At 40.9% G+C, this 22,589-nt stretch overlaps 1 protein-coding gene across 4 annotated transcripts in view; it reads left to right on the forward strand.

Annotated features, from left to right (window-relative positions):
- The window catches only part of LOC140739717 (protein unc-13 homolog A-like), a 287,569-nt gene that overhangs the window by 37,401 nt on the left and 227,579 nt on the right, over positions 1-22,589 (forward strand). For all 4 annotated transcript variants that reach the window (XM_073068158.1, XM_073068159.1, XM_073068160.1 and 1 more), the window contains exon 2: positions 15,766-15,795. In XM_073068158.1, the coding sequence (XP_072924259.1) occupies positions 15,766-15,795 (30 nt within the window). The remainder of the gene's footprint in view (positions 1-15,765; positions 15,796-22,589) is intronic.

The raw sequence follows: 22,589 nt of genomic DNA on the forward strand, positions 1-22,589 counted from the left end.
TCTCCGCAACCTCTGCCATCTTCAATGGGATCCTGCCACCAAACACATCTTTACCTCCTCCTCCTCCTCCCAGCCCCTCACCCCGCAACCCAAACTCCATTTTCTACCGAGATCACCCCTCTGATTCCCTTTTCCATTCATCCTTCCCACTAATCTTTCAGATGGTTCAGTTTATTATCAGAGAATGTATATCATATACAACCTGAAATACTTGTCCACAGAAACCAGAAGAACCCCCAATGGATGACAGAAAAACATTAGAACCCCAAATCCCCCCCTCCCCCTCCCTGCGCATGTATCAACGCATCAACCTCCCACCCACCCATTTCAGCAAAAAAACATCAGTGTCCACCACCCACCAAGCAACTGCAAAGAGAGACCTGGATCTGCAGTCAACAATAACTATTGTTTACTTGACAGTTTGACATGCTAGACTCTATCACTGACAAAGGACAGAGATATCACCCATTTTCACAGCGAAAGGGGAGACTGTCAGTTGTTATATTACAGTCTCCCGTATGGCTTTTTATTTTAAGATTCTTTGATTCGAGAATCAGCAGTAAACTCTCCTACCATTTTGAGAGAGAGAGAGAGAGAGAGAGAGAGCAACAGCTCAACTACAGAGACCGCCATCCGTACATCTGCCGCAGCAAAATCCTGATGTTCCATCTCCTGCAATGCCTCAGATGGCAACACTGTCTGGAATTGGTCGTCCACAGGGTGACTCCCCAGGTGTGCAATCTTTGAAGCTGAGCCCAGAGAATGTTGGAAAACCGGCAGCAACGAGCTTCATGAATATATATTAAAGAAAGGAATTTAAGCTATTTTTGCAGATAAGATCGAAGAGGAGGAGTAACACCTATATTGCTTCGAGGTGGTCTCCAACCTGATGGCATGAACATCATTTTCTCCTTCTCGTAATTTTTTTCTGCCCCCCCCCCCCCCCCATTGCCCTACTGTGGCCTCTTGCCTCTTCTCACCTCTCTACCACATCCCACTGGTGCCCCTCCATCTTCCCTTTCTCCTATAATCCAATCTCCATCCCTTACCTTTCCCCACCCCATCCCTTAACCTTTTCCACCCACCTGGCTTCACCTATCATCTTCTAGCCTGAAACTTGGTTTATTCATTTCCATAGATGCTACCTGACCTGCTGAGTTCCTCCACCATTTTCTGTGTAACATTGTTTGCATGCACAGAATAAATATTTCAGATGTTAAAAAATGTAACATTAAATTAATCATTTAATAGCCTGTGGTGCTATCTGAATTGCAGGCCATTTGACTCTGGAAGGTTGAGGGAGCCACTTGCAATGCACAATCAAGCAGTATTATTTAGGGCATGCAATGTGTATGAATCTAATTTTGAATTTTTATTCAGTACAGCAAATCAATAATAAAGGAATATACTACAAAAATTTAGAAGGTTGTATTGTGAATGGTTTTTAAACTACTGTAGATTTGTTTCATTGTCTTTGATCCTTTTTATTCAACTGAACAAACTTTTTCTGTACTGTTCATACTTAAACCAGTTTCATTCATTTGGATGTGGTCACTCAATTCCAAAAATGAATTTGGGCAAAACCACTTTAGCCATAGAGTTAATTTGGAAAATATTAATTTTGTACAGCAATTAATGGTTTTGGAAATGACCTGTGTGCATGTAGGGGAAGTTAGAGACCCACATTAGCGATATGAAAATAACAGGGCTTGGTTAATGGGTTTTAGATGAAGGAACATTTGAAGGCTGTTTGGGCGTAGCATAGATTTGTATCAAATGCTCTGTTTCATGCAAGATGGGCAACAATTTCTTGATCAGTCAGTTTCCATATAGAAGGAAGATGGATTGCTGTTTAGGACTAAAGCTTTGGGGGTGAAGTAGAATATGACATGCTATCTAGTAAGCCTAAATTTTGAATCTGTTAAATTTTTGTAAGGACTTGTTTATTAATATGAAATTAATTATTGTACATGTCACTGATTAGCATTTACAGCCCACCTCCAGATATTCACTTTAGCACGCAATCTCTGCCTTTGCTCCGCAGAGGAAGTAATAATCTGTACAGCTCTGGATTTGAACAAAAACAAGTTCTGCTCATATGTACCCAGCTTAGTTTAATAACAGATTTCTCATTCTAGTGGCATTCTTCTGGTTTAGATTATTTGTTAAATTTCAAATTGTTGTGCATCCTGTAATTCATTGGTAAGAATGTGTAGGTATACCAATAATGTGTGCTGACTCACTCTTCCACCCACTGCTCTACACAAATCTGGTAGTGAGTGGATGGCATTGTGCATTGAGGCATGCTTCTTAAAAAAAAAATTGGACTGCAGTAACAAAATATGATTTTTTTAACTTATGAATTGGATTTGTTACGTACCCCGTAACTGGGTCACTTACCAGCAAAGATAGAGAGGTCTGTTGAAGTCTGATGGTACTATTTTTAACAGTATTTATTGATAAAAATACGCAAAAATAATATCAATGCAACCATACAGATAATATACGTCGTCAATACTAAATCTAAAAGCGCGGGTATAATAATAATCAATAAGAAATAACTCTATCGTTGTCTAGGGGATAATGTATTGTCCGATGGAAATATAAAAGTCACTCAAGTTCATTCAGGCGGCAGCTTTTTGTTGGAGAGAGAGACGGAGGTTTAGAACTTGCCCGTTTTTTGTTTTATGATGTCAATCCTTCGAAATGGCGTTGGTGGTGATCTCTTCCTTAGCTAAGCCGCCTTCCGTGGTAGGGCCTCAATCCCGGGGCAACGGGAAAGGACACATGTGGGCCCTCCACCGGCTGTCGCTATTAAACGCTGTCACGGAATTTCTAGCGTTTCTCCTGGTGCGTGTCTGAAGGGGCTGTTCCCCTAGACCCTCTTTTATCCTGACTCACAGGGTCTCAGATGTCAATCAGGGTGGAGGGATGCCTCCCCTCAACCAGCCCACTTTTGGTCATTCCCTGAGGGCTTCAAATAAATAGCACCGTACTCAATACACAATTCTGTCTCCAAGAGACAATGGCCGTTTCCCGTAGCTTTGTATCGCCGAGGGGCCAAGACATTCCAAACGTCTCTCTCTCATTTCCTGGGTCTCCTGACCTGAATTAATAGCGATATTGCGATTCTCAAAAAGGAGGGGGCACAGGCGTAACAGATTATAACAATGTTTGCACCTATCCATGTTGCCAAGAACTGTATATTGACACTCCCTTTTTTTTAAAACCACTTATTTTTATTTAGAGATACAGTGCAGAACTAGCCCTTCTGGACCAACAACCCACCAATTTAACCCTAGCCTAATCACAGGACTATTTACAATGACCAATTAACCTAATGGGTACGTCTTTGGAAAGTGGAAGGAAAACAGATCACCCAGATGAAACCCATGCGGTCACAGAGAGAACGTACAAACTCATTATAGATGGCACCAAAATTGATTCCCACCCTGAGCTGTAATAGTGTTGCACTAACCACTGCACTGCCAGAGCAGGTCTGCCACAGGTAATCTCTTTCCCTGTAGCCCTGTCTGGCAGTGCTGGCGTTAAACTTATTGGGGTAGAGTGCTGGCTGCTGAAAGATGGTTAGTTGTTGGTTGGTTGATTGATTTTTGTTGTTGCGCAATGCCATTGTGATCTTGTGATGAATGTATTTGTGGACATTATTGATTGTGAATGGGATGTGAAATCCTGTGCTTTGGTTTTTTTGTGTAATTGTTCAGGCTCATGGTAAGACCCCCTTCCCCCCTCCCCCCCCCCCCCACTTTCCATTCCTGCATTCCAAAGAATGGACTATCCCTATTCTCTAGAGTAAGGAGATCCTGTGAAGAGGGAGAGAGGGTGTGCTAAGGTGAGGTGTATTACTTCAGACTGACGTTTTGTGTTGTATTCCTAAAGGTCTGATGGTATATTTCTGCATTTTCACTTTTGTTGTTTTTGTTATTTTGCCATTTTTTGCACTAAATATTTAAGTACTTTTCCTAAGTTTGCTACCTCTGGTACACAATAAACACTTTTTGCACGGAATATGCTATTGCAGCCTGCCGTCTGTTTTTAAAGTCCACACCTTCATAAGGGTACTCAACGCTCACCAAAATCCAACAGTGTGACAACATGGTGCTTCCTTCAGGTTTGTACTAGTGATCATCCTTTCCCATTTCATTACCCATGCTAGCACATTATTCAAACTTTCAAACTTCATCGAAGAATACAACCTGAAATTCTTACTCTTCACAGAATCATCCATGAAACCCCAAAGAACGAATGGATAGTAATATCAAAAACCCCCAAAACTTCCCCTCCCCTCACTTGCACCAGCAGAAGCACTGAACCCCCCCCCCCCCCATCATGAAAGCAACAGCAAGAAATGCCAAAGTGACCTTGGTCTAGAGTCTATCAAAAACTACAGTTCATAATTCAGCACTTCAGTATCTCAGAGAAATGCTCTCTCACCAATCAGGGAACAAGCAATCACTCCAGGAACGAGAGCGGGAGACCAGCTGCTGGCTGTTCTAATGTTATAATCTTTTGCATCACTCCTTCTCGAGCCATTTCTGTAAGCTCCCTGACTCGAGGACCAACTGGCCTCTCACTTACCATCAAAAGAGAGGGATCACTTGAGTAGATAGATAGATAGATAGATACTTCCAACAGTAGTGCACAATGCCTGCTGACCCTAAGTTTGTATCCCACAATGCTTCAATCAGCAAAATCAGTGAAGAATCAGGGCGTCCACAGGACTGCTCACCAAAGGCCCACGTCTTCCAAGCCACTCTGGGAGATATTGGAATGCCAAGCTGCACAGTGAGTCTGAGACCCTACCGCTTGCGGAGAACCATAGTTTGAGCTGTAGCTATGGATTATAGACTCTGACAGCACCCCAGACAGTTTGAAAAGAAAGACATGAGAAAAGAATAATCTGTTTTGCAGATGAACTGGAAGCAGTCACTTAGGTCTGCAAAAATCTCTGGCGCCTCCTTTCCTAGTTCCACCCTTAAAAAGAAAGTTATAATATCAGTACAAGTTCAAAGTAAGTTTTCTATCAAAGTACATGTGTCAACACATACACCCCGAGATTCTTTACCTTGCACACAATTCACAGTATATACAAAGAAACAATAGAATTAATGAAAGCATACGCATAAGGCAGACAAACAATCAATGTGCAAATGGTGACAAGCTACAGATATAAAAGGAAAGAAAAATATAATATAAGCAATAAATATCGAGAACATGAGATGAGTCTTTGGAAGTAAGTCTATAGGTGTGGGAACTGTTCAGTGTTGGAGTGAGTGAAGTGGTCCCTCTAGTTCAAGACCCTGATGGTTGAGGGGTGGTGAAGGTGCTTGGCAAGTTCGTCTTCATTGGTCAGGGTACTGAGTACAAGAATTGGGATGTCATTTTACAACTGTACAAGACGTTGGTGACACCACATTCAAAGTATTGTATGCAGGTCTGGTTTGCTCAGTTATAGAAAGGATAACATTTAGCTGGAAAGGGTATAGGGGAAAAAAGTCAAGCATGATACTTGGACTGGAGGTCTTGAGTTAGAGACTGGACATGCTGGGGCTTTTTTTTTTAACCTGGTATTTTTATAGATGCACCGTAGAAAGCATTCTTCTAGGGTGCATCACAACCTGGTATGGAAGTTGTCCTGTCCAAGCCCGGAAGAAGCTGCAGAAGATCGTGAACATAGCCCAGCACATCACACAAACCAATCTTCCATCCTTGGACTCACTTTACACTGCATGCTGTGGGAGCAGTGCTGCCAGGATAATCAAAGACAAGACCCACCCAGCCAACACACTTTTTGTCCCACTTCCCTCCGGGAGAAGGTTTGGGAACATGAAGATTCATACGGCCAGATTTGGGAACAGCTTCTTTCCAACTGTGATAAGACTGCTGAACAGATCCAGACCCGGATCTGGACCGTACCTTCCAAATATTTGGACCTGACTTGCACTACCTTACTTTCCCTTTTCTATTTTCTAATTATGATTTATAATTTAAATTTTTATTATATTTACTTCGATTTGTACTTAAGGGAGCACGAACCGCAGAAACAAATATCACTGTGATGATTGTACGCTCTAGTATCAGTTGGTGAAAGTAAAGTAAACTGAAGGGCAACTTTAATTAAACATGGACAACATCGTGAGAGCGTGATAAGATGAATAGTCTTTTTTTTCTCTCAGGGTAGAGGAGCCTGAAGCTAGAGGGCATAGATTTAAGGTGAGAGGGGAAATATTTAAAGGGCACGTGAGGGCAATGTTATCACACCAAATGTGGAGCAAGCTGGTTGAGAAAACTGTAGAGGCAGGTGGAACTACAATGTATAAAAGGTTTGTAGGTTTATTGGCCACTGTAAATTGTCCTAACTTTACGCTAGGGTTAAATAAGTGTGTTACTGGATGGTGCAGCTTGTTGGTCTGAAAGGGTCTATTCTGTGCTGAATCTTTAAATAAATACAATAAAAGACATTTGGACTAATACATGGATAGGTCAGAGGAAAATAGGGACCAAGGGCAAGTTCACGTAGGCAACTTAATGGTATTGTAGGGCCTGTTTCTGTGCTGTATGGCTGACTCTATATGATGAAAGAATTGGCCCATAATGACTTTGCCAGCTCTTACAAAGAATTAACTACATAGTCCCATTCTTTCCCTCCCCCCCCCCCCCCCCAGAAAATATTACCTTAAGCAATAACAAAGGAGCAGGGGATACAGTGGATTCGGCAACGTTTCAGTTGAGACCATTCATCTGGATGAAAGAGTAGAGAAGGACCTGGCAAGTGACTGGTGGATCCAGTTGAGGGGTAATAGGCAGATGGAGAAGGAAAGAGAGGACATTATGGCAGAGGCTGGGAGGTGACATGTGGAGGCAACAAAGAGTGGTAGTTGATGGTATCTGATAGATCAGGAATCATATAAGGGAGATTGAGTAGATGGGATCTGTAGGGGGCAGCAACCCAATGGGAGGTGTGTGTGTGCGCGCACATGCAATGGTTTATATGGAGGAGGTGAAATACATGGTGGGGTCTGGGGTTAGTGTGGGAGGAACTGGGTGGATTTGCAGGAGAGAGCAAAAGGGCGACAACGGAAAATTCTTACCAATTCATCTCCCTATTGTCTTCACCCCATTATGTACATGTTCATATGCGATTCTCTCTAAATAGGTGTAATCTGATCAATTGGAAAGTTACTGTGATATTCTGGAAGATCCAAATCTCAATAATTGCAGATTGGACATCAACTGAAAAATTATGAAAGCTTTTGTGTAATTAATTCCCTGAATTTATATGGCATAACTGAAAATGTGCGGTGGGATGAATTGATTCACATGGAAGTTTGTTGGGAAGGGCATTTGGATATTGAGATTTCATGTTCTAGTGTCACTGTGGTTCATGATGTAGCTTTGAACTAAAGCCCTTGGAGCAGACAGCTGACTACTAGATTTGGCAAAGACATTTGTATGTTCTATGCAGTCAACTGGAAGAGACGTTCTTTTATATATCATTAAACACAGTATATTTGCAATGAAGAAACTACTGATGCTTTATTTCTGGGGAAGCATAACTTGTCCAGATATTTAAGTATAGTAAATCATAGTTCAAAATTTTTGTATGGTATTACTCTGGCAACTGACATTTTAGTAGATTTAATTGATCTGTCATTGAATTAAACTGTGCATCAGTCTTAAACTGCTGAATGTTAAAAATGGAAAACAGTTCTTAAGACTGTAAGATATAGGAGCAGAATTAGGTCATTGGGTCTGCTCTGCCGTTTCATCATGACTGATCCATTTCAATCTCTTGCCTTCTCCCCATTGCCCTTCATGCCCTATCAACCTACATAGTGATCAGGTGGGATTTATCAGAGGACATAGCTCATCTGATAACATAAGGCGTCTTGTGAATATTATGTGGTCGGTGGCCGATAATCAGTCACCTATAGCAGCTATCTCACTCTATACTGAAAAAGCATTTGATCAGGTGGAATGGGGCTGTCTAAGATTCTTCAATTTTTGGATTTGGACCCATCTTTTTAAAATGGATTAGACTGTTATATAATACAGTAACCCTGAAGCAGCGGTTCAAACTAGTAGTTACATTTTACCTTACTTCTCTCTTAAAAGGGGTACCTGACAGGGTTCCCCACTTTCGCCAATGTTGTTCTGTCTAGCTTTGGATCCCCTGGCAGCAGCAATCAGAAAGAATGAGAACTTTATAGGGATATCTGTGGGAGGACTGTTTCATAAACTGATGCTTTATGCGGATGATATTTTTATTATTTGTGTTGGATCCTAGTCGGTCGGTGCCATGTCTTTTTAACATTATAAAGTCTTACTCTAGATTCTCAGGTTATAAGGTTAATTGGACAAAATCAGAAGCACTACCGTTGGCTGCATATTGCCCTGCATCTGCTTTTTACGCAGGCCAATTTCACTGGCCAAAGAAAGGTATACAATATTTAGGTATTAATTTTCCCCCTCAACTGAAGGATTTAGTAAAGGTAAATTTTGATCCATAATTGCAAAGAATTTCGTGTGATGTAGTCATATAGTCATCATTGTATTTGTCAATGTCGGGAAAAGTAAATACCTTGAAGATGAATAGCATTCCAAAGATTAATTATCTGTTCCAATGGTTACCAGTTCAAATTCCATTAATATATTTTAAGTAATTTGATAAAATAATTAAGGTTTTTATTTGAAATGGTAAACACCCATGCTTAAACTTTAACAAATTACACTTGTCAGTTGAAAGGGGGGGTGGGGCTTAGGTTTGCCAAAGTTAATATACTATTACTATGCCTTCACTCTTAAGCATTTAGAACATTGGTCTCTCTCCAGAGAGAGCGCCTCCTTGGTATTGAGTGTTCTGCTCTTCCTCCCATCCCTATAGATAGAGAATAAGTAAATGTAGGAAGGACAACAAAATTCTAGGGATGTATAGCCTGATGGGAGTTCGGGGAGCTGGGTTAAGCACAATAGGCAGCGATTCAAACAGAGAGAGGAGAAATGGGTTAAAAATTCTATATCTGAATGCACGAAGTGTCAGAAATAAGGCGGATGAGCTTGACGCCCAGGTGCGAATGGGTAACTATGATGTTGTTGGGATAACGGAGACATGGCTGCAGGGAGATCAGACCTGGGAAATGAATGTACAAGGGTATATGTGCTATCGTAGGGACAGAAATGTGGGCAGAGGGGGTGGGGTGGCCCTGTTGGTGAGGAATGAGATTCAGTCCTTTGCAAGGGGGGACATAGGGTCAGGAGAAGTAGAGTCTGTGTGGATAGAATTGAGGGCAAAAGGACCCAAACAGTAAGGACCCAAACAGTAAGGGCAAAAGGACCCAAATGGGTGTTGTCTACAGGCCACCAAACAGTAGCATGGATATAGGGTGCAAGTTGAATAGGGAGTTAACATTGGCATGTGGCAAAGGTAATGTCGCAGTAGTTATGGGGGATTTCAACATGCAGGTGAACTGGGAGAATCAGGTTGGTGCTGGACCACAGGATAGGGAGTTTGTAGAGTGCCTACGGGATGCATTCTTGGAACAGCTTGTACGAGAGCCGACCAGGGACAAGACTATTCTGGATTTAGTGTTATGTAATGAACAGGATTTGATAAGCGATCTTGCAGTAAAGGAGCCATTAGGAGGTAGTGATCACAATATGATAAGCTTTTAGCTCGGAGGTGTCAGTGTTGCAGATGAACAGGGGAAACTATGGAGCCATGAGGGAGGAGCTGGCCAAAGTTGACTGGACGGATAGCCTAGCAGAAAAGGCAGTGGAACAGCAATGGCAGGTATTCTTGGGAATAATGCACAAGGTGCAAAATCAGTTCATCCCCCAGAGAAGGAAGGATTCAAAGGAGGGGAAAGGGGCCTCAGTGATTGACAAAGGAAGTCAGAGACTGCATAGCATTAAAAAAAAGGAAATATGACAGAGCTAAGGTGAGTGGGAGGACAGATGATTGGGAAGTTTTTAAGGAACAACAGAACTTAACTAAAAAGACAATACGGGGAGAAAAAATGAGGTACGAACGCAAGCTAGCCAGGAATATAAAGGAAGATAGCAAAAGCTTTTTTAGGTATGTGAAGAGAAAGAAGATAGTTAAGAACAATGTTGGGCCCTTGAAGAATGAATTGGGTGAAATTGTTATGGGAAACAGAGAAATGGCAGAAGAATTTAATGAGTACTTTAGATCTGTTTTCATTAAGGAAGACACAAGCAATCTCCCAGATGTATGGATGGGCCAAGGACATAGGGTAACAGAGGAAATGAAACAGATTGACATTCGGAAGGAAACGGTGATGAGAAGACTGATGGGACTGAAGGCTGACAGATCCCCAGGTCCAGATGGTCTGCACCCTAGGGTACTAAAGGAGGTGGCCCTGGAAATTGCGGATGCATTGGTAATCATTTTCCAATGTTCCTTAGATTCAGGATCAGTTCCAGAGGATTGGAGAATGGCTAATGTTATCCCACTTTTTAAGAAAGGAGGGAGGGAGAAAACAGAGAACTATCAACCTGTCAGCCTGACATCGGTGGTGGGAAAGATACTAGAGTCCATTATTAAGGATGAAATAGTGGCATATCTAGATAGCAGTGATAGGATTGGGCCGAGCCAGCATGGATTTACCAAGGGTAAATCATGCTTGACTAATCTGTTGGAGTTTTTCGAGGATGTAACCAGGAAGTTAGACGGGGGAGATCCAGTGGATGTAGTGTACCTCGATTTTCAGAAGGCATTTGATAAGGTCCCACATAGAAGATTGGTGCTCAAAGCTCAGGGCATCGGGGGGAAGGCATTGACATGGATAGAAAACTGGTTGGCAGATAGAAAGCAAAGGGTAGCGGTGAATGGGTGTTTCTCGGAATGGCAGGTGGTGACTAGTGGGGTGCCACAGGGCTTGGTATTGGGACCACAGCTGTTTACAATTTACGTCAACGATTTGGATGAAGGCATTGAAAATAACATCAGCAAATTTGCTGATGATACTAAGCTGGGTGGCAGTGTGACGTGATGAGGATGTTAGGAGAATTCAGGGTGACTTGGATAGGCTGGGTGAGTGGGCAGATACTTGGCAGTTGGCATTTAATGTGAATAAGTGTGAGGTTATCCACTTTGGGAGTAAGAACAGGAAGGCAGATTATTATCTGAACGGTGTAGAGTAGGGTAAGGGAGAAATACAAAGAGATCTCGGAGTCCTTGTTCATCAGTCACTGAAGGTGAATGAGCAAGTGCAGCAGGCAGTGAAGAAGGCTAATGGAATGTTGGCCTTTATTACAAAGGGAATTGAGTACAAGAGCAAGGAAATCCTCTTGCATTTGTACAGAGCCCTGGTGAGACCACACTTGGAGTATTGTGTACAGTTTTGGTCTCCAGGGTTAAGGAAGGACATCCTGGCTGTAGAGGAAGTGCAGCGTAGATTCACGAGGTTAATTCCTGGGATGTCTGGACTGTCTTACGCAGAGAGGTTAGAGAGACTGGGCTTGTACACGCTGGAATTAAGGAGATTGAGAGGGGATCTGATTGAAACATATAAGATTATTAAGGGATTGGACAAGATAGAGGCAGGAAATATGTTCCAGATGCTGGGAGAGTCCAGTACCAGAGGGCATGGTTTGAGAATAAGGGGTAGGTCATTTAGGACAGATTTAAGGAAAAACTTCTTCTCCCAGAGAGTTGTGGGGGTCTGGAATGCACTGCCTCGGAAGGCAGTGGAAGCCAATTCTCTGGAAGCTTTCAAGAAGGAGCTAGATAGGTATCTTATGGATAGGGGAATCAAGGGATATGGGGACAAGGCAGGAACCGGGTATTGATAGGAATTGATCAGCCATGATCTCAAAATGGCGGTGCAGGCTCGAAGGGCCGAACGGTCTACTTCTGCACCTATTGTCCATTACAATGTTTGTCAATCAAGTTACCTCCTGAGGCAAGGTCTCACCCAATTATATTGCATATGCATTTGTTCTGGAATAAGATAGCCAGATTATTTAAATTTAATCCATATTTGAATGAAGCCTCAAGTATCTGGATGAATCCAGAGTTGTGTACTGTATTGATAAGTCCCCTTTCTTCTGGAGGGAATGGCAAGGGAAAGGTATAATTAAATTGGGAGACCTTTATAATGGTGATAGTTTAAAATCTTTTAGTCAATTAACCCAACCGTATGATATCTCTAGGTCACAATTTTGGAGACATTTTCAACTGTCATTTGCTACATACAACTTTTGGTTTTACACAGTAACCCCCACAAGTTGCTACGATACTGTCTACTGTACAGGCTGCCAATGGTAAAGGTCACGAAGCCTCAATTTCTTATTCAGCTTTAACACAAATCTCCGGGGACAGATTTCTGTTGGGTCTTAAAAGAGCAGGGGAAAAAGACCTGAGTGTGACTTTTGAGACAAGGGAGTGGGACAAAATTTGCAAAAATGTCAAGAGACCTGAGGGTGTGCCTTATTCAGTTTAAGATTCTACACCGTTTTTATTGGACTCCAGCAAGGTTACATAGATTAGGGTTGAAAAATACCCCTGAATGCTGGCGCTATGAGACAGATAAAGGGGACTTAGTACATGTGCTCTGGTCCTGTCCCAGAATTCAAGAATTTTGGATTATGATACATAAGTATATTGGTGAAGTTTTGAGTATTCAACTCCCTTTCTGCCCCAGACTTTTTGTCTTGGGAGACACACATGGGTTACTTGGGGATAAACTCTCTCAAAATTGGATCCAGACAAGTATAATGGTAGGAAGACAAATTATACTTAGAAGTTGGAGGAACTTGGGGGGGGGGGGGGGACCATCATTTCAGGAGTGGGCCACAGAAATAGCCAAAGTGGTAGCTTTTGAACGCATGTCTTACAAACAGTTTGATAGATTGGACATCTATACACAAAAATGGGGCAAATATTTAGGCTTCCTGGGGGGAAATAGTGGTGAATGTAGCGGTGAAGCATATTTCTGAATGGCAGTTTTTAAGTCATTAGCGGTCTAAATAAACACACATGATTATTATATTGATATTTATTTCTGCCATGTTTTTTATTTTATGGATAATTTTATGTTTTGTAAGCTATGATTTACACAATTCCAATATTGACTTGAGGGTTTGGGGAAAATTTGTAAAAGAATTCAATAAAATTTAAATCATAAAAAAGAATCTATCAACCTCTGCCTTAAATACACCCAAGACTTGGCCACCACAGCCATCTATGTCAATAGATTTACCACTCTCTTGCTAAAAAAATTCCTCCTTGTCTTTATTGTCCCTCTTTTCTGAGGCTGTGCCCCCGATCATAGACTCCTCTACCATGGGAAACATCCTCTCCACATCCACTCTATTGAGACCTTTCAACATTTGATAATTTTTAATGAAATCCTCCACAACCTTTCTTGGGCAAGGAGCCCAAAACTGCTCACGTACTCCAAGTGAAGCCTCACCAGTGCCTTATAAAACCTCAACATTATATTCTAGCTTTTATATTCTAGTTAATGTGAGACAGTGCTGGTTTTCTGATGTTTCATGTCCCATATACCTATTTAATAACACAGGAAGCTGCTATTGGATCATTGCTGAGTCTTGAAGAAATCCATTGGTCTAATTTCTTCATAGTTTCCCCAAAGCCCTGCGTTTCTGCTACCACAGGTCCATCGATTTGCCTACAATTTTTTTTTTGCCATTAATCAATAGTAGGGACAACTTACAGTAAACAAACTACCAACATAAATTTATAATCTTGAATACTTGGGAGTTGTGTGTTGATGGAGGGAGCATACAAGCCCCATGGAAGACACCTGAGAGATGGATTGAACTGGAGTTCTGACACCACTAACTGCTGTAACACCATGCTGCTGTCATAGTCCAAAGAGCTGAACACAGTCAAGTCCATTTCAAGTTTAGCCATCTCAAATTGTGGTAATAGGGTACCTTGGTAGCGTAGCTATAATAGCATTGTGCTAACTGCTTGGGGCATCAGAGTTTGGAGTTCAATCCTGACGTCCTCTGTAAGGAGTTTGTCTGTCCTTCCCGAGGAGTGTGTGGGGTTTCTTTGGAAGCTCCAATTTCCTTCCACAGTCCAAAGATTTGCTCATTGTAAATTGTCTCATGATTAGGCTAGGGTTAAATCAGTGGGATGTTGGCGGTGTTGCTCAAAGGGCCTATTCTGTGCTGCATCTGTAAATAGATAGATACTTTATTCATCCCCATGGGGAAATTCAACTTTTTTCCAATGTCCCATACACTTGTTGTAGCAAAACTAATTACATACAATACTTAACTCAGTAAAAAAAATATGATATGCATCTAAATCACCATCTCAAAAAGCATTAATAATAGCTTTAAAAAGTTCTTAAGTCCTGGCGGTAGAATTGTAAAGCCTAATGGCATTGGGGAGTATTGACCTCTTCATCCTGTCTGAGGAGCATTGCATCGATAGTAACCTGTCGCTGAAACTGCTTCTCTGTCTCTGGATGGTGCTATGTAGAGGATGTTCAGAGTTTTCCATAATTGACCGTAGCCTACTCAGCGCCCTTCGCTCAGCTACCGATGTTAAACTCTCCAGTACTTTGCCCACGACAGAGCCCGCCTTCCTTACCAGCTTATTAAGACGTGAGGCGTCCCTCTTCTTAATGCTTCCTCCCCAACACGCCACCACAAAGAAGAGGGCGCTCTCAACAACTGACCTATAGAACATCTTCAGCATCTCACTACAGACATTGAATGACGCCAACCTTCTTAGGAAGTACAGTCGACTCTGTGCCTTTCTGCACAAGGCATCTGTGTTGGCAGTCCAGTCTAGCTTCTCGTCTAACTGTACTCCCAGATACTTGTAGGTCTTAACCTGCTCCACACATTCTCCATTAATGATCACTGGCTCCATATGAGGCCTAGTGTGATAAAGGGGAAACTGCTATAATCAAACTTGCTCTTGTTTGGAATCTGTTTTCAATAGCTGTTATCAGAGCAGTATTAATGGTATAATGAAGCTATGAAATTTATTTTTGTAACTTTTTAAGGATAGCTGTATATATCCACGCTGTGCAATAGCCCAGACCCTGTCATCACTGCATTTGACATTATAAAATAAAATGACAGGTCTAAATTTTATTGGAAATGTATACATGTTAATTTGTGCTTGTTCTTCAAGTACAGAGTTTAAACAGCAAACTTAATAATCAAGAGCTTCAGTTTTTTTTTTAAAGAAATGCTTGATTAGACTATATCAGTAGGACCCAAAGAATTTTTCAGTCTTCTGAAGTACCATTTTTGAAGTGTTGCCCCAGTTGTAAGGTTAGAAATGTAACAAAGTCAAACAGCAGTGTGGTAAAGATCAGTTAACTTTTATGTTGATTGAAGTCTTAGGGCCACGTTTAACTCCTCTTTTGAAATGTTGCCTTGGGATCCTTTGCATTCAACTGAGAGAACCAACATTCTGTTGTTTATTGTCTCATCTGTATAGTTATGCTTACCTGTATCACTGATGTGTCAGCTTAGATTTTTGGATTGAACTTTCCGTGCAAGGTCTTGAACAAGAGACCTTTTTTGGTATAGAATTGAATATGCTGCTTAATAAAGTTGTTATCTTGGGGATTCTCTGGGAATGTATGTACTCTTGAAGAACAGGTTGCAGAAATTATTGTAACCTGGTATCTATTCTGACATGTGAGTTCATGATCCCAGAAACAATAATATTTTAGTACAGTATTTGAAATTGTATTCTGAAAGTTATCTCTTTTTTTTCTCTTTCAGTTAAGAAAGCAAAGCTTGATGGACCACAAGGTAAGTTTTTATTTAATTGTTTTGATGACTATTTGTGATTTTAAAACAGTGCTCTTTTCAGTTTCTAATGTTAAATTTTATTTTAAGAATCAAATATTGTTTCTGTTGAGTGTTGTAGTACCATTAATCAGATCACTGCATCAGACATAAAGCATTGCATTTGCTCTGAAAAGAGAAATGCTCTTTTCCGCACTGTACCCTCTCTTCTGGGTGGAAACATGCCTTCAAATGTTTTCAAAATTGATTCTGATATAAGCAATTACCACCTAGATGTATATGGCAGACCACCGCTCCTAAATCAATTTTCATGTTGTGCTTTCTGTCAGGGGATCAGTGATCATTGAATCATAAAATTTTATGGCATGAAGGAGACTGATTTAACTCTTTATTCTTAGCCTTGTCTGTTGAAGGAAGATATATTAACTCTCCTCTATCAGATTCCTTCTTCTCCTGTCCTTTCCACCTTTTCCACCCATCACCTCTCAGCTTATTACTTAAACCACCACCCCCCTTCCCACTCATCTGTCTTCACCTATCACTTTCTAGCCTAAATCTTGCAACTTCACCCTTCCTTTCCAGTCCTAATGAAGTATCTCAATATGAAACACTGACTTTATTCCCTGTGATAGATGCTGTCTGACCTGCTGTGTTCCTCCAGAGTGAGTGTGAGTGAGTGTGTGTAAGTGTGTCTGTCTCTGGATTTCCACCATCTGTAGAATCTCTTGTGTTGGTGGTATTTCTTGCTTGTTTCATTATCTGTTATTTAAATTTCGGATTGCCCTGCACCACCTGAAACCTCTTCCATCCATCCGACACCAACTAAGAGGTGTTTCACTTCAGACCTTGTAAAATTGTTCTGCAGAATTGGTTAACGTTATTTGAAACTGAATTAGGTTTATCATCACTGACTGACATGCATCATGAAATTTGTTGTTTTGTAGCAGTAGTGCAATGCAATACATTTTTAAAAAAGAAGTAAATTGCAAGTTACGATAGTAAGGTAGTGTCATGGGCTGTTCAGAAATCTGGCAGAGGGGAAGAAGCTGTTACTAAAACATTGTGTGTCCTCTTCCCTGATGATATTAATGAGAAAAAGGCATGCCCTTGGTGATGGGGGTCTTTAATGGTGAATGATCCCTTGCAGAGGCTCTGCCTTTTGAAGATGTCATCAATCGTGGGGAGGTAAGTGTTTTGCAGGGATTTGCACAGGCGTAGTTGACCCTTTCAAAGTGTGCTTAAGAGGGTGAGCTCATCAGGGAGTGAAGCGTCACAGCTATTTATGATACTAGGTTCCTTGTGTTACGTTCCCCAGTAACCGGGTGACTTACCAGCAAAGATAGAGAGGTCCGCTGAAGCCTGATGATACTATTTTCAAACGTTTTATTTATTAAGGGGCACAAACGTATGGTTAATACAAAACATTCAGATCATATACATCGTCAAAACTCAATCTAAAGCATAGGTATAGTAATAATCAATCAAAAATAAGCTCTATCGTTGTCTAGGGGATACTGAGTCCAATGGAATATAAGAGTCACTCAAAGTCTGCAGGCTTCCCTGTTTCGGGAACCGCTGGCATTTCACGTGTTGGAGAGAGAGAGAAGAAACACTTGCCCGTCGTTCTTGTGAAGCAAATCCCTGTTGTTAGTTAAAGCAGTTTTTCCTTTTGGGTTCAGCCACAGACTCCCGATCCGGAATCTAATGCACATGGCTTCCTTCAGAATGGCTTCCCGCTCTGACGGGAAGCGCTATCGTGTCTTCTTCGTGTGTCTCCTTGGTGCGTCTGAGGCCCCGCCTCGGCAGCCCACCTTTTATCTGGACTGGCAGGGTTGTAGATGTCAATCAGGGTGGGGGCGAGGCAATCTTTCCCCCATCACCCATCTCACATTGCCCTGAGGGTTTGTACGCAGTCCAGTTCCTTATTCCACAAAGGTGTCTCCCAAGACAATGGCTATGTCCAAGGCTTTTGTCTTGCTGAGCGGCCAGCCCACATTCCAAACCGTAAGGCTCTTTCTCTCTCTCTTGCGATTCTCACAAAGGAGGGGGCTGAGGTCATGACACTTGTTATAAGAAGTAATAGCTTACAAGCACTGTTGCAGCTCTTGTGCGTCCATTTGCTTCTCTAACTTCACTTGGCTGAGTTCACAATTTTTTTGCAGCTTTTTCCAATCTTGTGCAATGGCGCCTCCATACCAGATGGTGGATGCAACCAGTTAAGATGCTCTCCATGGCACATCTGTAGAAATTTGCAAGAGAAATTTGTAGAAATTCCCTAGGTAACATTTGGTATATTGTGTCCTTCTTAGGAAGTCACTGGAACAGATTCACAGCTTCAAGCAAACCTTTTTTTTGGTACCTAACTGAATGGAAAGCGTGGTTCAAACATTCTGTCAGGCAGTTACATTTTGTTACAGTCTCTGGAGGAAGTATCAAGTTGGCAATCTTAACGCAACACCTCCCTTGGCAACGAATGTATATATGACAAAAGGTAGGGTAGGTTGGTGGGAGGTTCAGCAGCAGTGGACTGAGTGTGAAAAAAAATATTCTGCAGTTGGAGGAAGAAGATCTTGAAGGACCAGATGGGATTTAAAGTTTGGTAAAATATCAAAATTTTCTATCATCGACTGTATTCAAAGTATTCAGCCAGGAAGGTTTATGGATTAAATTTCACATAATATTCTTTAATGTTTGGCAGAAGTAGGGTAAAGGAAATGGAAGACTCAGTTTGGATCAAATATACTATAGAGACTATACATGTAAAATCTATTAACATAAGTAACCCAATAATAAGGATGTCGATTAGTGTAAATCGAAATTGAAAGCAAAATGGATATATCATATCATTGCCATCCATTTTTTTAAAAAACTAATGTTCTGAAAATACTGTGATGGTTGTGATGGTGATTGAGGTAAAATTGCTGAATTATTACTGTCCAATTCAGCAACTTGGTTTAGTTTGCCTCTTTTTAGGTATAGCTGTATCAGAAATTCATGACAATGAAGATCAAGGTCCTGGACCCATTTTGTGCTCCTAAAGTCTGATCTATATATATATATATATATATATATATATTTCTATCTATTTTTCTTTGTTTGAAAAAAATTAGAATCGGGATTATTATCGATAACTTGTGTGATGTGAGATTTGTTCTGTGGCAGAGGTACAGTGCAAAGACATGAGTTACTTAAATTACAAAATGGGACAATAAAGGGACAATAAGATGGATTTCATGGACTGATGGGGGAGGCTAATAGGGTGTCCTAAATTATTGAATGTGTTCAAGCCCTGTAATCCTTCCTGATGGTAATAACAAAAAGATGGCATGTCCTGGATGGTGAGGGTTCTCAGGATGAGAACTTTCTCAAGAACATTAATTAAGATTTGTGAATACTAATTCAGTTCTGTATGCAGAATGTCATTTCATGTGATGTTCAATGGTAATGTTCGATTCTTGCAAAGATTAATAGTTTGTGTGTGTCTGTGAGATTGAACACAGGAGTTGCCAGTCGGTATTCAACTCAACATAGGACTTCCTGAGGTACTCCAGCTCTGGACTCTTTTCCCCCCCCCCCCCCCCCCAAATGAGTGGGTATGGCTGCAAGGTAGTGGAGTTTTCCTTCTAGATGAGCTGCCAACCACAGATGCCGAGCACCATCTGCCCAGAGTGACTGGTTTTAGGGTGCCAGTAACCTGCCTTTGCCCTTTCTCCTGTCAGTAGAAATGGTTTTTCGGGCTTAGCGTGAAGACCAGGAGCTGGACTTTGTTGTCAGTGGCTATTTGAGACAAGGAACCTCCGGGTATGCTGGCTTGCTTCAGGTTTGCAATTAATAGTGGGTTTTTGTGCCGTTCATAAATCAATTGTAAGCTCTATGTAACACAACATAAAAGGTGAAACCTTACAATACAGGAATGGGCCTTTTGGTCCATCCTGTCTGTGCTGACAGTGATGCCAATTAAAACTACGGTAATCTCATCTGCCGACACCTGGTTTGTATTCCTCCATTGTCTGCTTGTTTATGTGCCTGACTCAGTGCCCCTTAAATGATGCAATTGTATTTGTTTCCACTACCACAAATGAACCCTTGCCTTGCAGACCACTTTTTATACTTCTCCTAACTGATCTTAAACCTATGCTCTGTGGTGTTTGTCATTTCTACCCAGGGAAAAGACTTATCTACCCAACTATGCTTCTCACAATTTATCTACTTGTATTGAATTGCCTCTTGGCCTCTCCTTCAGATAAAATGATCCAATTTTATTCATCCTCATAACTAATACTTTTTTAAATCTAGGTAGCACCCAGGTGAACTTCTCTTGTACCCTCCCCAAAGCCGCCACCAGCTTTCTATAATGTGGTGAACAGAACTGCACACAATCTTCCATGTGTGGCCTAACCAGTGTTAAGTAAATGATCAACCTGAAAATACTGGAAAAAATGTCTATGGAAAGAGAAACACTAGTCAAAGACCTTTTATTGGAACAGGAAATGAAAATGAATTTATTTTTAATTTCCTGAAGGCAGGGAAGACAAAGAATAAAGAAAACATCTTCTTTATGTTGTTTATAGCTTCAAGTTAATAGATTAATAAGGGGAAATTAGAGGAAAAATGAGATGGTAAAACTGAAAGCTCGAAGCTCTAGTTGAATCTAAAACCAAAGGTAGAATGCTTGAGGAGATCACACCATGAGCACCAAATGCTGAACAGTGGATTGAAAAAAGAGCAGATGAATCACACCTGGAAAGACTGAATGTTTGGATGATGGGAAGGGATGGGTAAAATAGCTGGTGATGCATCTCTTTCATTTGGATGGGAAAACTTTGAGAAAGAAAAGCACCAGGGAATTGCAACAGGAACAGTCTCTTCAGCTACCCAAAAGAAAAGGGAGGGTGAAGATGAAAAGAACCTTGAAGCTGTGGAAATTGTAAACTATGTTAAATGAATTCAGAGCTGGTGAGATGGATAGCAAGTCATGGGAAGCCTATCCTTCCTCTGCTTAGGAGAGAGATTCACTATTTTCAGAGGATCACCATCCTTAGAGTGGTGAACAAAGGGAATTTTCTGCTGCAGAAAATTGTGGAGGATAACAATGAATGGCAGGACAGGCTTGAGAGGTTGAGTGGCCTATGACACATTTTTTTTGTTTTTGTACAAGTTGAATTCCAGTATGAGAAATAGAAGAAATGTGGTTGGAAGCTTTGTGTCAACTTGATAGTAATAGACATTAAAGAACAATCAAGACATCTTGGAAGTTCGTTGGAAAGTCTCATCAAAGCATATATATCAGACTGAGGAAATGAGAGAATGGAATTCTTACATGAGACAAGATGGGAGATAGCAGAGAATTTTTGGGCTTATTGTGGATATTGGTGACCGACCCATCCTTGGATGGATGTGAAGAAATCCAGGAAGGGTAGAGATAGATGAACCATATGATAGATAAAGATAGAAATTGACAGCAATAGTAATAAATTTCCAGATACTTGAGCAGGACTGAAGCAACAAGTATTTGAATACATTGCACAAATTGAAGCAAGGAGTATTTGAATATCCTGCAGTGTTATTTGTAATGAGGGCATGCACAAAATCCCAAAGTGTACTACTTGTTCTCACATTGAATAACTTTAGTTTCATGCTTTTTTTTCCCTTTCCGGATCATGGTCAACCAAGCAAATGAGTGTTTCAGTGGAGGGGAAATGGTTGAACCTGCAGCACCAAGATGGTTCAAAGGATTCCTCCTTTGAATGAAGAAGGAGGGGGTCCTTAAACTATCCTGGTACAGGATGAAATTGTTGTGGGATTGGATTTGTCCAACTAATAGCTATTTGTGTCACTCCTGCTCTGGTATCCTCACTGAGTTCTGACAATGGTATCAGTGTAGTTTTGTGCTGGTTGGGATCAGGGAATTGAATGGGATTGCATGGGGTTGGTGGACTAAGGCTTGAAGCTGTGTAGCGAATATCTCTCAAAGAAATTAGAGTTGTGTCAATGAATGAGGTCCATGTTCAGTGGGCAGGCTACAGCACCACCACCTTTGAAGGTTTATTGACAATATCAGGGTTGAACTTCAGTGACTGGAAATGCTGCAGGCTCATAAGTGGGATAGGTTAGAGTGAGTAAGGGGAATGGAAGTGTGTTACATTGTCAGTGATGGATCATGAAGGGAGGTCAGGAGGAAGGATCTATTTGTAGCTGGGATTTTGGAGATTAAAAGTAGTCTAAAGTCTTGGGTGAAGTTCCTTGAGTAAAGACTTGGTGAATGAAACCAATTCTACTGTAAGGATATCTATTTATGAGATTGGGGGGGCAAATACATGATATTTTTAAAATCAAGGTAGAATAGGAGGCAAAGTAGTTCAGTGAGCACAGGCACTATCGCGGTCATTGATTTGCTGCTCTTTCTGTTTGTATTCTTGGTTTTGATAGCTTATTAACTAAATTTATTATTTTGATTCTAGTCAAATTTTTTTGTCTTTGTTCATCAAAAGAAGATTGTAAAATCAGTTGACATTGATGTACAGTGCAAATAACATTAGTGCTGATGATGCATTTATCGTCTCTATTCTTTAAACCTTGTAAATATCCATTTTTAAAAAACAAAAACAAAATATGAACACCATGGATGTGATTAAGCAAATGATGACAGGCTGGAAGATATTTTGCAGTATGATATATATTCCACTGTGAATTTCTAAGTCAACTGTTTAATAATGAGCCAATATATTATTGTTCATACGTTAAATATAAGATTGAATTTGTGTTGGTCTAATGCTGGTTAAGATAGATGTATAATT

Source organism: Hemitrygon akajei, chromosome 16 (assembly GCF_048418815.1).
Source record: "Hemitrygon akajei chromosome 16, sHemAka1.3, whole genome shotgun sequence".
NCBI classification, from domain to species: domain Eukaryota; kingdom Metazoa; phylum Chordata; class Chondrichthyes; order Myliobatiformes; family Dasyatidae; genus Hemitrygon; species Hemitrygon akajei.